This window comes from Aphis gossypii, unplaced genomic scaffold (genome assembly GCF_020184175.1).
Source record: "Aphis gossypii isolate Hap1 unplaced genomic scaffold, ASM2018417v2 Contig00662, whole genome shotgun sequence".
Taxonomy (NCBI): Eukaryota; Metazoa; Arthropoda; class Insecta; order Hemiptera; family Aphididae; genus Aphis; species Aphis gossypii.
Genome location: NW_026083215.1, coordinates 1 through 16,920, shown reverse-complemented (window position 1 = coordinate 16,920; position 16,920 = coordinate 1). Strand labels below are relative to the sequence as shown.

Here is a 16,920-nt window from a genome sequence, read left to right as displayed (position 1 = left end):
TTATTAGTTTTGGATTTTTTTTTCTTGAATATTTATTCGTTTCGGAATTTTCGATGTCAATTATAGAGTGAACTGATGAGATTGAAGTATCATTGTCTACCTGGCTATAATTAGAATCCGTTCTAAAAAAAAATTAGTAAGACATTTTGTTTTATAATACTTAACATAATAAATTATTATTATTATTGTGTTTGGTTATTTATGTTATCAAATATGATATATTTAAATAATTAGCACAATCTGCGAATAAATATAATATAATGTAAATGAGAATGTTATACTTACTCTCTTTGTTCAAAAGTGGAATCCAAAAAAACTAAAAAGTCTGCATACATATATTTTTTTATTTTCTTCGTACCTGCGCCGGAACTTTGTTTTGTCTTACGTTTGTACTTCCTATATGAGTCACGTAAATTTCCCCATTTTTTCCTCATGTCTGTCACTGTACATGTACAATGTATTACAACCAGTTAAGAACGATGGTGCAAAAAATAATGGTCAGACAAGAGTGTGTTTTGCGCACACGTACCACAACTATAGTTTACAGCACTTAGGTATAACAATTTTTCAACTTTTAGATTCTTAGATTCTCAATTGTTTACACAAAATCGGTTTTTGACAAAATTTATTTTGGTTTTTGATGTAACTCTAAAAAAATTTACCGTAGATACATGCGATTTTCACTGCTTGTTAATATTAGCATTTTCTAAACACGATACAATTTTAAAAATATTTTGATTTGTTTTGAACTGTTTACGGACATTTTCAGTTTTTTTTTTTATGAATATCAATAAAATTTTAATTTGTTGGGTAAATAAACCGTGAAAGTTTAATAGAAGGCTCCTAATATAATGTTATTATAACAGTTGAAAAATATTATAAATACATTAGGATAATTTTTTTTAATAAGCATTTCAAATTCACATTTTTACAAATTTTGTCAAATTTAAAATTATTTAATATTTTGCTGTTAAAAATATAATATGTATAAAATGATTTCTCTTATTTTTTGGCTTGTCAATGACAATTACTCAATTTTACCCTAATTCTTATTTGCACATAAAATAAAGAAAGAAATAATTCCTGTTCACAATAATTCCCTATTCCATACGTATTAAAAAAAAAACATTACATTTTCCAAATCCTTGGATCTTAATTTATTTTATAGCATTTTATCAAAAATAATTTTAGGCTCTAATAGGCCTATTAGTTATTTTACGTGGGAATATCCAAAATTTGAACTTCAGATGCTCATAAAAATTTATTGTGAATTTTTGTTAAAATATTAGTTGTAAATATTTAAAATTGTATGCATTTTAACTAACAAAATAATTTTTATAATTGAGAAGAATTTTGTAAAAATTAAAACTTTTAAAAGTTAGAAAAAAAATAAAGATTACATTTCAATATTATTTAATTGGAATGATTTTTTTTAGATATTTAGCTACGGGGTGTTCATTTTCTGAACTCCGTGTGAATTTTAAAGTCGGTGCAAGTACCGCCCGTGGCATTGTTTTAGATACATGCAAAATTATTTGGCAAAAAATGAAGGCTTCATGCATGCCAGAATTAACAAAAAAAGATTGGATACAAGTTGCGGAAGTATACAAAAAAAAAGCTAATTTCCCCCATTGCCTCAAAGCTATTGATGGGAAACATATACAGATTAGAAAACCGAGCAACAAGGGATCAGAATATTTTAATTATAAAAACTATTTTTCGATTGTTCTAATGGCCGTTGTCGACGCCAATTATAAATTTTTAGCTGTCGATATTGGTGTATACGGCAAAGGCTCAGATTCAGTAGTATTTCAAGACAGTAATTTTTATCAAAGACTTCAACGTGATGAACTTGATCTACCACAAGCATCAGTCATTGATGGTTACAATGGTCCCGTTTTTCCATATGTGTTTTTAGCCGACGAAGCTTTTCCTTTATCTGACAGAATAATGAGACCATATGGTGGTAGTAATTTATCTGTAGACCAACGGATTTATAATTACCGGTTAAGTAGGGGTAGACGATTTGTAGAGTGTGCATTTGGTATATTAGCCAACAAATGGCGATTATTCCATACACCAATTACATTGGAACCAGAAAATGTTACACACGTGGTTAAAGCAGCATGTGTATTACACAATTTCATAAGGGTACGTGATGGTGTACATTTTGAAGATGCAACATCATATCAAGATTTCCATGATGTGGAGTTTACAAATGGTACGCAGAGACTTGGAAGAACAGTCCGCGATAATTTCGCAACATACTTTATGAGCCCTGAAGGTGAACTTCCATGGCAAATGTCAAAAATTTAAAATATTGTAACATAGGTATATTTGCGTTATTTAAATTTAAATGTTTAAACTATATATATATATTTTTTTTTTAATTTGAGTTAAAGTATTTTATTTTTATCCATAGATAATAGGTATATATTATGTACAAAAAATTAAAAAATTAAGTATTTCATATTAAGTAAATAATAAATGGTTGATTAAACTTACCTGCTGTTTTTTTATCATTCGTTGACAAATTTTCCCAGTTTTCTTTAAAAAATGATTTGCATACGTTATTCCAGCTGTTTTCTTTTTTAATTTTGTCCGAATAGTCTGAATGTGATGTATTCCAAATAGCTGGGTGAGACCGTACTACATCAATTAATTTTTCAAAATCCAAGTCATCAATAACATCAGATGGATCCATTTTAAAAATAAAACTTATGTCTCAAATCAAAAATTTTAATTTATAATGTTGCGGTCGGTTGGGATTAAACTGCAGTAATTTTGTTTAAATCAATACGACTGTGGCCAAGTTTTCACTGGTCGTCGACAATCGTGTACTGATCATGTTAAAACATGTGTCAATTCATAGACATGATGAAAATTTGCTTACACATATCTAGCCACGCATTGTGTTGTCACATTACTTGACTTACTAATATTATTCTTGTATACCTTATTTTTATTATAAAATATGTTTTTACCACTAGGTATACCACTATTTATGTTTAGGGTACATATTTTAAGTCAGTCTCATAAAAATAGTTAGCGCATAGTGGAGGTTATACTAATTACCAAAATTGAGCATTAATAATGAGTGAAAAAGTTAAGTTACTTTTAACTAAGTTTAATAACGAATTCGAAGTGCTACTAGTAATTACTCTTTTTTTTAGAATTAACTTCTAATATAACGAGTTAAATATTATTACATGTTATTTAGTGGGTAACTTATGAGTTAATTTAATTGTAACGTTAAGTTAATTTTATTCTTAAACCACAGATTAATATCATTAAATATCACAATTAACCACAAAAAATATATTTAATGTAGGTAGTTAAAATGTATTTTATATCAAAAAGTTGTAATAATCCGAAATATATTATACAATATATATTATTTAATAAATAATAATCCAAAATATTAATTAATAAATCATAATTGTAATAAACATAGTTATTATTTTAAATATTCACAGAATTATATAATATTATTCTATACCCATAATATATATACACAGTAATGTTATAGGTGTAATTTAATTTATTTTTTTGGATTTGATCATTGATTAAAGTATACACCTACGTACTTGCAGTAATTCATTTTAATAAATACCTCTACATTTATTTAAAATTGATAAGACATTTATTGAGTTACCATTTTCTTTATTAGCTTTAAAAAAGGTTTTTATATGAAAAAAAGTAACTAATTAACTAATTTAAGTTACTTTTATTTTTACTTGTACAAGTTTAAAAAAGGTGGACAATAGTGAATACCACTTAACTGTACAGTAGTTTGTCAAGCATGTCATTGTTTTATTTTATTATATAGATGTGTTATATTTGAATCCAATGATAAATCTTTGTATACGAAAATGATTTTAAAAATACATGAAATTTTCAATTTCGACCTTCTTAAAACCAACTAGATTCACTTTTCTATCACAAAAGATGCTGATCTCGAAAATGAGAAGAAGATTGAAAATAATGTTATGTAAGAAATGAATCAGATATCGGGTGACTGGACGGCAAAACGTATGAATATTATTTTATATGTATTTTACTGTGACCCGGCGAGGGTCCACCGGTTTTTTGACGGCCGGTCGCTGTGCTCCTCCAAGCGCGGTCCCCGGTCGAAAAATACGCCGGAGCCGGCAAACTGAACGAACTAACCGGCCGGCGAAAAACTTCACTGTCTTTTTACCACCATCTAACTCTATATAAAAAAAAAAACCGGACGGCCGACGCCGGCCGGCAAAATCCGGTCGTCTATTTGGGCCCTTAGGAGACATAAAGAAAGGGAAGAGGATAGCAATAGAGGAATGTTTTTAGAGCTTGCATGTTTATTAAATAAGTATGATCCAACATTAAAAAAAACAAAAAAGGACCACAAAATGCAACCTATATGAGTAATCTCATTCAAAATGATTTGATTAGTTCTCTACATTCTGTTCTAAAAAGACAATTAGTTTTGTCTTTAAAAAACAAGAAAATATCCATTATGGCTGATGAAACAAGCGACTGCGGTCATCATGAGCAGATATCAGTTATAGTCAGATTTTATGATGAATCACTAAATAAACCGGTTGAGTATTTTGTCTGTATGCAACGTCTTACAGCTGTAGATGCCAATCTATTTTTAATTCACTGGATGGGATTGTAGTAAACCAATTAGGTCTAAGCTGGTTAGATATTATAGCCGTGTGCTTTGATGGAGTATCTACCATGGCAGGAAACATAAATGGTGTTCAAGCTAAATGCAAAGAAAAAAATTCAAAAATATTTTATGTTCATTGCCATGCTCACTGTTTGAACCTGGTATTAATAGATTCTATAGGTCGATCAAATTGTATAGTTTTTGATTTTTTATTGGTACTTTACAATTTTTATATGCATTTATAGAAGCCAGTTGTATCCGTCATTCTATATTAGAAACTGTAGCAAACCAAATAAATTTAAAATTAAAAACTTTGAAATCGATTTCGAAAACAAGATGGGCATGTCGATATGAAGCTGTGGCAGCAGTAAAAAATAATTACACAGCAATAATTATTGCTATCCAAACGATTTGTGATAAAACCAAACAATCCGAAGTTAGAGCAAAATCTAGAGGTTTAATTTTGCAATTAAAAACTTTTGATTTTATATTTGCTTTAAATATGCTTCATCCTATACTATTATTAATTGTCAAGTTAACTCGTATTTACAAGCTGAAGAATTAAATCTATTAACATCTACAAATTTGATTCAATCTTTAAAACAAAAATTATACCAGTTAAGATCAGATCCTACATTTTTTAATGATATTTATTGTGACACTGTAAAGCATTGTGAAGAAAATAATGTGGCGATACCCAAAGTAAGAAAACGTAAAATATCTACAAAAATTGGTTATTCTGCAAACAATCAATACTTTGCTGATACGAAAGAAAAAGAATTGAGAGTTTCATGTTTTAATGTTGTTCTAGATGATTTACTTAACGGCTTAAATGATCGTTTTAATCAAGAAACTTTAAATCTTATCCTTGCCGTAGGAAATGTTTTAAAGCTTGAACCAACTAGAGAAAATCTTCTGTGCTTAGAAAGTGCTTTTGAAGTTGACTGTAACGATTTAAATGGGGAAATTCAACTTCTACGAAATATGCCTGGTGTTCCATTAGGTTCCACTACAAAAACAATATTTCATTGGATTGAATTTCTTAATCAAAATAACCAAAAAAATATTTTTTTGGAATTTCACAAAGTTATTGTACTTTTTAGCACAATACCTGTAACTAGTTGCTCTTGTGAGAGGGCATTTTCGAAATTAACAATGGTCAAATCGAAACTTCGCAGTACTATGACTCAACAAAGACTGCATTCATTAATGTTTTTATTTATTGAACAGCAAATGACAAATAATATAAACTATGACGACGTAATTGAAGAATTTAAAGTCATGACACCATCAAAACGTCGTCTCGAGTTATAAGTAAATTTAATTTTCATAAATAGTTTTAAAAAAAAATGTAATAATTATTTGTACCTACTAAAATGTATTATCAAAAAAAAATAAATATCTAGAATAAAATGTTTATTAAAGTTTTATTATGAAATTTTTCTTGGCCATATCTGCGAACGAATCCTAGATACGCCTATGTATACATTCACGTATAAAACACATACATTCGCGTATAAAACATATACATAAATGTGTAAAACATATACATACATGCATACTTTTAGCAGGATACGGAGTCAAATACTAAAGCGATTGAATTGTTTAATATAATTAGATGTTTATTCAATAAAAATATATTGTACAGGTTGTAGTAACCAGTGATTGTTAGCGTAAGCACAAGTACTTAGCTACCGGAGAGCAAGTGACAACACTGACTAAGTCTAACTAACTCTTAACTAACTCTAATTAAATCTATGATGAGGACTCATATTTATATGGAACATGCCGTGATGGAGAATAGGATGATCTACGTCTATGAAGTGGCGTGATTTGTTTAATCCAATCAGGAAACGGCATCAGTGGTCCGACTTGGTGGCGTGATATAGTTATAGGCCACTGGACTTTAGAACTACGTTTTTATACTAAAAACGTCGGTTTACTACATTCCTCCCCTATAAGACGATACTCCGTATCACATCTGGGTGGGGTACACGGAATACCTTGTCTTGATCTGAGGTGCGGATGGTAATGAAATAATGTCGTCCTTGATCTGGTCCTGTGTTCGATTAGTTGCTGGAACGTCTTCGTTTGGTTCTGTCCGGTATGGTTCTTCGACTTGTACTGGAGTTTGAAAATGCCATAATTCTACTTCTGGATCTGTTGCGATATTTCGTCTGGATCTCCTGGTACCGTTTATTGTGCACCATGGTTGTTTTTCTGTGCATCTTATTATAGTTAGAACAATACAGATAGTTGTTAATGTAGTAATTACATATAATAAATAGTCGTGTCTGCGTTTACTATTTCGTATTTGTTCTGTTTTGGCATCTTTGATCACCATTTCCTTAATTTCTGATGTTGACTTAACGACTATATTTAAATCGAACATCTGGTTGGTTCGAATATGCTTATTTTCCAAAATATTAGTCGTTAACCTAACATATCGATCTTCAGGTTCTTTAATTTGAGAATTTGGTACAAAATCAATTAGTTCGATATCTGTTTCGACTTTATGTGGAATCAATAGGTCGCGTGACGCATAGGCTTTACACGTTTCGTTTAAAGATAGTATACCTACTCCTTCTAGGAAATGATTTGTACTTCTATTGTCTTGGTCGCATGTAATGAATATGGTTTCTCCTGGTGTAGCATAGATCCATTCGTTCTTGAACTTCAATTTGTGAAATAGATTTGCTCGCAACTGCACTTGCATGATTTCGCAACTGTCTGGAACCTCTTTGGCTCTTGTAGTAAAAGCACCTCGCATATAGGACGTCCGCTTCTAGGATGTAAAGGATAAATTTCAGGACATAAAAGGAAATCGCCGGCATGTTTACAAAGGCTTTGATCAATTTCATCATAGACTGAATACATTCTTTAGATTTACTTACAGCTAAATACTTATAATTAGGTTTTATATAAACACAATTATTATTATTACAATCTGGTAAAGGTATTAGCTGAAAAAGTGTCAATTCGTATTGATATACTAAAGGTATATTTAAAATAAAAACAATTTTGTCATTTGAATAATATATCATTATGTCTGAGAGGGGTATCATTTCTTGTACATTACTTTCATTAAATCTACGGGTAAGTCTGTACCACTTGGCATTCCTACCTTAATATTTAAAAGCTGTTTTAGTAACTCTTTGGGGGTTAATAAGCTTGGGTGTATTAATCCTACTTTAGCTGCTTGTATGACGTCGATTAATATATCGGTCTCGACTTTATAAATTCTAATATTAGATTGATTTGAATAAAATGATACGTTAGAAAGCTTTTTATATCAGTTTCAGACATCATATTTCGATATATCATACCTGATAAACGAATTTACTAAATAATACTAATGATAATGATATAACTATGACTACTTATAACAATAAAAAACATTAGAGGATCCTACAGCTATATACATATAAATATATTATGACACCTTAAGTGTTCATAAATCGGTCTCGAAACATTTTTTTGTATTATTAATGTGGATCCTGTAGTCTTTCCTCCCTTTCTTTATTGTTATATTTTCATTGTCGTGAATCATTATCACCTCGTATGGCCCTGACCAATTAAATATAATGCGTTTTTCTTGTTCTGCTCTTTTAGTAACACTTTATCTCCTACGTGTAATTCTAATATGTTTGTGTTTTGGTCATAATATTGCTTATTGGAATTTCTCTTTTTTATTAGATTTTCCCTTGCTATCTTATGTGTTTCTTGCATTATTCTTCTTAAGTCTAACGCGTAATTATCATAATTGTATTGTGGTTCAGTCGTTTGAAAAAAACGTGTCGGAATTATTGGTTTTTTCCCGAAACTAACTCGTATGGAGTATAATTTGTCGAAGTGTGCACCGTGGTATTATAGCAAAACATGGCATAACTAATTAACGCGTCCCAATTATTATCTTTGTCTACAAAACTGCGTAAGTACGTGTATTGCGTCGTGTACCAAACCTTATTTAGTAATATATTATATGTTGAATGAGGATTCTAACACTAATAACAAATCAACAAATTTGAATTTATAATAACATTAAAGTGGACTGTATTATCATAGTACATCGCACAACATCAAAATACATAGATAATATTTCACTAATGATGATAATGACAAAATGTGAATAGGGGAGTAGGCGCCTACCTACTATATAATGAAAAAATGGCCAACTACTCGTTACCGAAAATAATAATATTAATACTAATAAATCCGTAAAATTATAATAATATAAACAAAGGTGCCACGGAGGCTATAAACATACAATGCTGATAAGATATCACAACGATATGATATCAAAACAAATAGTAATATAAAACATAGATAAGAAAAAGAAACCGCGTATCTGCCACGATACCGCGTTACCGGTTACAATTGAGAATCGTCGATCGCTCAGCTATCCAATGTCCATATGACCATAAAATTGCCTCGCTCAAGTCCCGCGACCCGCTTGTTGATGGCTGACCGAATGCCCGACGCCTCTTGGTAGGTAAAAACGATCGGATCGCACCCGCGCACGATCACCGACTCTCACGTTGGTCTTCTCGTGCACCCGCGTGCACTTTAAAGCACCAAAGAAATACGTAACCCGGTACAAAACCAGGTACAAAACCCGGAGAGCGGTTCGTTGCTTAAGCGGCAACGCCGAGCGCAGATAAAATACATAAAAACATATACCGTGGCAAAAGCGAACGACACATAATAATAAATCGGCGCGACTCTCGAAGCACACGACAGATTCGACGGACACCGAACGCGGTCTGTCCAATACTAATACTAATAATAAAAACAATAGAGCCGCGGCGACAGGCCTTTATCGCCAGCGGCGAAAGCCGGTTTTTGCGCGCTACGGCGGCGGGTAGTGGGGTTTTCTTCTAGAACATTCGGTACCTAATCCGTGGAAACCCATGACCAAAATAAACATTGTCGCCGCCAGAGTCGGTACCGAACAGTACGTTTTCAAAGTTAAATGTGATCGTTCCAAATAACTATTTGATTGGGGATGCCACGGAGTTGTTTTAGTTTTCTCGATTTTTAATAATTTACAAGCGTCTTTCAACAAATTTGATAAGAAATTGGTACCATAATCTGTTAGGTATCATTGACTTTATAAAGTCAATGGTTAGAATAGTAACTGGTATACCATAGATACATATAAAACATTCTACAAATGCTTGTGCTACTGCCGTTGCGTCTGTGGAGGCTAACGCTATGGCTACGCCATAACGCGACAATTCATCTTGTATAGTTAAAATATACGAGTTATCTGAACTTTTTACGGGTAATGGTCCTACTATCCCAAGTAGCAAAGAAATGTTTTTGAAATGTATTTAAAACATTACAACATTGCTGTTGTAACGAGTTGCAAAAACAATGTTTTTAAAATATTTTTAAAATATCAGTTTTTAAATATTTTTGTAGCAATATTTTTTAACAACAATTAAATATATTTCATAATATATTTTATTAACCATATTTAATATGTATTTATTGAATAATATTTTTTAAACTACGTTTTAAAAACGTATTTTTAAAATAATGTACTTATAAAATATTATTATAATATTTATTTTTGTATAACAAAAATATGATATTATATATATATTATATTTATCTATATTATCGCAGCTATTTATATCGATATATATAATGATTACAAATTTATAAATTATATTAATTACGATATATTATTTTTTTATAAATATATTAATTAATGTAGCGTTTATATATAATTATATATTATATAGGTTAACCTTTATATATATTTTAAAATATATATATTATTATATATTTGGTATACGGTATACTCGCGACTCGTTGTATAGAATATAGAGATATCATAATACATTTGATAGCTAGCGGTAATGACTATCTGACATTCTGACTATGAAGTATGAATCAACGCGACAGACCACGTCTGTACAGACGATAATTATGAATGAATGTAAATAAACTCGAGCAATATTGCGGTGTTTAAAATGTCCATGTGTAATACAAAACCTCAAATGCATTGAAATTGCATTGGGAAAATATTATTTAATTATAGCTAAAAATCGCAACCGAACGCTCAAAATTAAACATGCGCGTAAAACATCGCGATTAATAATCGTTCAAAATTAAAAAATAATTTAAAAACGCGGATGTGCGCGTTCGAATCGCCTAATCCTAGTGTGGTGTATAGTTCCCTATGGATCAGATTTAATGTGAATTATTTTGGTAAAAATAATTTGTCCCAGACGACCAGTGATGTAGTCCTAAAAATTTTTATGGGTACACGCCTGAATCATTTTAAAATAAAACTAGGGGGGCTATGCCCCCCATACCCCCCTAATTCGTACTCGTTCATGTCATATACTAGTGATTGTAACATATTTGGTAAACAAAACCACAATTTACATTTTTAAATAGCATATTAAACCATCGACCAACATAAAATTATGGTAGACAAAATACTCAGGATAGATAGCATATTGAACAAGTATTCACTATTTTGTCTATTTATCAGTTGTCTATAATATAATATACAATAATACCTACTACAGAATGATTAATAATTAAACTCATGATCCATAAATAATGTTTAAAAATAAAATACTTGATAAAATTAAAAACTATATAATTTAACACAAAATATAAATTGTTAACATATTATGAAACATTTTTAATACATATTACATAGTTAAAGTAATTGCCATAGTTTATATTTTGGATCTTCAGTTGCAGTACAGGTATTAACTTTTCTTGATTTGTTGTCATCAGCATCTCTATGGGAGGTTAACCAACTTTCGACATAATCTTTAGGATTCCATCTTTGTAAAGGTGGACCATTAATATTTATGAACATTGAATTAGAAATGTTGTTTATTAACAATCTTGAACGAAGATCTGTACATATATTGTTCATAACACTAAATCCACGTTCGCACTCAGCTGTTGAGCATGGAAATGTCTTGATTAAAATATTTATGTCATTAAGTTCTTCAATTAAAGTTATATCATTATTATCGTTGTCATCAATATAGATTGGCATTCCTTTTAATGTCTTTACTTTATTAATATAAAATCTGTCACAAATACGTTGTATTTCTTTTTCACCAAAGCGTATCTCAACTTCAGAAGGCCATAATTTTTTATCAAATATTTGAAAGTCTTCAAGTATTATTTTTTCTTCACCTTCATTTGGTATTAGTCTCATATTTAAATTATTTACTACACTTGTTATAAACTGGTTCTTATTTATACAAGTTATCTTTTCGTTGTTAGATAAAACAACAGTTTTAAATATCATTTTTTCTTTTGCTTTAACAGCTTCTGAAAAATAATTACCATTCATAGTTTTCAATGACTCAATAACTCTGATTGTTCTTCTTATTAGTACATCAGCCTGCAATAGAGACATATCTTGTTTTTGTAAGTCAAGTGATAGTTGTGATATCTCAAATAAAACATCACACATTAAGGCTAAATCCAACAAGAATTGTATACTTCCCAAACGCTTACTAAGCCCACTGTATTTAGACTTAATTTTACCATCACGAAATTTATCTTGAGAAGCTTGAATAAGATGATTATATAATGCTGGATATATTTTCCAAATTACACTAATTGTTCTAAAACTACTTGCTACCCAGCGAACGTCAAGAACTTTTCCAATTTTTAAAAAAATTTCATTTAAACTTGTACAGTGTTCTTTTAATTCAATTTGGTTTTTTTGAGATCTGCTGTATAAGGAATATAAAGAATCTAAAAAATTCTTAAAATGGTTGGTAGCAGTTATGTCCTTTAATGTATCACCAACTGCTAACTCTAATCGATGATTAAGACAATGCCAACTAAAAATTAAGGGATACTTTTCTTTCAAGCGCACAGCCACTCCATTTCTTTTTCCAAGGAGAACACTAGCTCCGTCCGTTACAAATGATACCCAATGTTCTACCAAAAAATTTTCTGTGAATCCAGAAGCATAAAGACATTCTATTAATTGACTGACAATACTAGAAGCGGTTTGACTTTGATCATATTTTTAAGGCCTCGACATTTCTAAATCAGACTATGTCCAGTAGATACTAGCGACTTACCTACGTAAAAAAAACATGATGCTACCAATAAATAATAAAAATTGTCTTACCTTGGTCGTTTTTGTGAGAAATTTCTCCATATTAAGTAAACAAGAACACAAGAAAACGAGACACGACTATACAAAAATTCGATGTATAACGTGCAAGACAATATTATATTTTATATAAATGTACGTGTATACTGTTTAATATTATCTTTGCTAATAAAGTGGTAACAGTTATAAATTATAAAATAACATAACTTACTATGATAATACTAATGTGAAAAAGTACTAGGGACAGAAGGTTTATATAGAATTGTAATGAATACTTGGAACATTAATTGATAACTGGACAAAACAACAATATTGTGAACGTTACCAAATGTTTTAAAAATAGATTTGTGTACAAAAGACTCTGTACAACACGATTTAAGATGGTACTACTATAGCCGTGGTACAAGTAAACCACGGACTTTTATGATCTTTTCTTAGTCCGTGAAATAAACAAATTACGCTTATCTTTGTTTACTTATTAAATATCAAAATTTAATAAATATACATATTATTTGCTGGGGAACGTTAATTCATTTATTCATGCTCCGTGTACCCGCGTACTACGATTTTCGTTAAAGGTACACGCATAATTATAAAATTAGGAGGTGGGTACACGCCGTGTACCCTCCACTACACCACTGTAGACGACCCGCGACCCGCGCAGATACACGAGTATAAACTAAATAGTCGACAAATTAATTATTGACTTCAATGTCTCATAATAATTTTTTCTGGTGCTGTTTAATAATTGTATTGAATTTTTCTTCTGGCTATTTGTGATTACTGATTAGTGATTTGTGATTACGCATTATTACTAATTGAATGGGGTATTTGATTTAATGTTTAGTCTAAAAATACATTTGGTGTTTATATTTTTCCCGCAATGTACAAAGACGGAGCTGCTTTTACAACTATATTAGTATAATAGATACTAATATTTAATGCACGTTATCGTTTATTAAATATTCTTGGGTATTTTCAACTAAAATTATTTAATAAATTATTATCGCGGTTCATTTATCTTATCGTTCCGTACGCGTGCGTTCTGTACCAACAACGCTGGTCGTAGCATCGCCCGTTTTCTACCATTTACTATAATATGTATATTGTATAGCAAAACTGAAAACGTGTATTTACAAATTGTAATTATTAATACCATTGTTCATCAATCCGGTTCATTATATTACATACTTTATCCGTTATCAGCGCAGATTTTTGAGCCGCCTAACGCGCTTTTGTTGATTGTATTTATCTAAAAATTCATCGACCATAATCGTTAACCGTTGTGACTTGTGAGTGTGAATGTTGTGACTTGCGACTTGTGACTCGTGTTGTTAAGTTGTCTCTTGTGGATATTTTTTTTTCTACAGATACGCCATCTTATAAGCTGTTCATCACGCCGTGCGTTATTTTGAGTGCTCATCACTTCGTCGCCACTCTATTACCTATATATCTAACAGGTAAGTACTAAGTACATAATTTATGATATATCTATACTCCTATATATTATGTGTAATGTGTATATTTTATAATTATTACTCCATATTATTATAGAGAGTAGTACTCTTTATAATTATTATATATTATCTATGATTAAAATTTATATATTGTTATATTAGTTGGTGCATATTAAATTGCTTGTTTCATGTTTATTTCTATTATATTTTACATGACAAAATAATTTTATTTATTTTGTCATGATATTTTATATAATTTTGGTGCATATATAATTAATTCTGGTCTCTATATTAGTTTTTAGTTTGGCAAAATATTCTTCTATTCTGCTTCTCTACTATTATTATTAGCTAACTCAGCTAACTGTGACTTTAGCTAATGTACCTAGTTGCAAATACTGAAATAGGTAGCTAGGTAGTAGTTTGTTATTTTAATAGTAGGTAGGTAGTTATTTTTCAGTATTTTTATTTAGTTTCTCTTTTTAATAATGACTTGGATTAAATATACCTGCATAATCTATTTTTTTGCATATTAGATAGACATTGTAAAATGTAAATAATATTAGATTTGATATTATTTTTATATATTAAAAATAAAAATAATTTATTTTTTTATGTATTTTTTTTTTTTTTATTATTTGATATTATTTTTATATAACACATGATTTACCATCCCAATAATTACTAATAAGTAATTATATAGATCCAAATGTATTACTATTCTACATTATTTTAGAAAATGAATAGAAAACGTTCTTATTTTCATCAATTATCCAAGAGATCTAAGCAAAGGCACATCAATGTTGATTCAACTTCTCATTCTTCAGATAATAGTTCTTCGACTGTCCCAGTTTATAAATCATCATCAGATATTGGTCATTCTAATTATATTGTTGAATCAACTGATACAGATAGTGATAATACGAATAATAATGGTATTTCAATTGAATCTGATGAAACTGAACATTTTATTTTTAATTCAACTTCAAGTAATGATGATACATCTGAAGAAAACAATTTACTTACAGTTAACAATTTGAATGCACCTCTAATTTTAAATACTGACATTTCTAATACTAAAGAATCTCCTACGGATGTACAGAATTTTCTTCGGTCTTGGGCAATTAAACGCAATGTAACTGCAACTGCAGTTACTGATCTGTTAACTGGATTGAAAAATAATGTTAAATGTTTAAATAATAAACTACCGACCGACGCGAGAACATTATAAAAACAAATAATATGTTTTTATTAAAAAAGGTTGTGGAACCTGGAAACTATATTCATTTTGGCTTAGAAAACAATTTGAAAATGTTGATAAACAATTATTTATTTAATGATATTAATAACTAAATTTACTAGTAAATGTTGATGGTTTACCATTGTTCAAAAGTTCATCTGGTCAAGTTATCCTATTTTAGTTACAATAATCAATATACCTTATTAAAAAAAATTGTTTTGCCAGTTGGATTGTATTATGGATTAGAAAAACCAAGTGATATGAATATGTTTTTAGATTCATTTATTTCAGAAATAGTAGAACTATCGAAGCATGGTATATTATTTTCTATAAAAATTGTTGGTTTTGTTTGTGATGCACCAGCTAAAAAAGATTTACTAGGAATAAAGGGGCATGGAGGATATTTTTCATGTACCATATGCACTGTTCGTGGTTCTACAATCAGCCGTAAAAGGGTATTTACAGAACTAAATTGTACAGCCGGAACACATGAAGATTTTATTAACTGGGCTGATTCTAATTATCATCTTCGCGATACTGCTTTAGTTAGAATTCCTGAGATTCATTTTGTAAATTCATTTATATTAGATCCAATGCATTTAATATATTTGGGAGTTATGCGAACTATGCTAACCACGTGGTACCAGGGGAATCTTCCACATAAATTATCACAGCAGTTAATTAAAAAAATATCAGATTTTATGGAAATCCAAAATCTTCCAGAAGAATTTATAAGAAAACCAAGAGCTTTAAAGTATCTTCTTCGTTGGAAAGCTACTGAATTTCGTTCATTTTTATTATATACTGGACCAGTTGCCACAAGAGGAGTTTTAGACAGAGAAAAATATAATAATTTCATGACATTAAATGTGACAATTTCAATTTTACTTAACCCAAATAGTTGTGGGGATTTAGATTTGCGAAACTATGCTAGGCAATTACTAATTCATTTTGTTCAATCATTTATTAAATTATATGATGAAAGTTTTATTACTCATAACTTTCATGGATTGATCCATTTGGTTGATGATGCTGATTATTTTTCATCAAAAATAAATTAATTCACATTGGATAAGACCTCAGCATTTCCATTTGAGAATTATTTACAAAAAATAAAGTCGATGGTTAGAGGTAGAAATAAGCCTCTAGAGCAAATTGGAAACCGAATGGCTGAACTGTTTAGTGATATTAGTTCGTCATTGCCATCCTTGAGAACTCTGAATCAACAGTTTCCTTTATTATCTCATGTTCATTATAATAATGGTGCATTACCTCATAAATGTGTGGGTCCACAATACAAGAAAATAAATTTTCCTAATTTTAGCTTAAAAATTGAATCCCCAAATAACTGCTGTGGTCTAGAATGTGGAGACATAGTCATGGTAGAAAATATATGTCATTCCATTGATTTAAACTCAGTAGCGGCTCGTGAGTTAATATTCTGGGGAGACTTAAA

General features: G+C 30.0%; 1 protein-coding gene across 1 annotated transcript; it reads left to right on the top strand.

Annotated features, from left to right (window-relative positions):
• Positions 1-1,545: 1,545 nt before the first annotated feature.
• On the top strand, positions 1,546-2,316 carry LOC126554957 (uncharacterized). Its single transcript, XM_050209942.1, has one exon. The coding sequence runs from the start codon at positions 1,546-1,548 to the stop codon at positions 2,314-2,316; it is 771 nt and encodes a 256-aa protein (XP_050065899.1).
• The last annotated feature ends 14,604 nt before the right edge of the window (positions 2,317-16,920 follow it).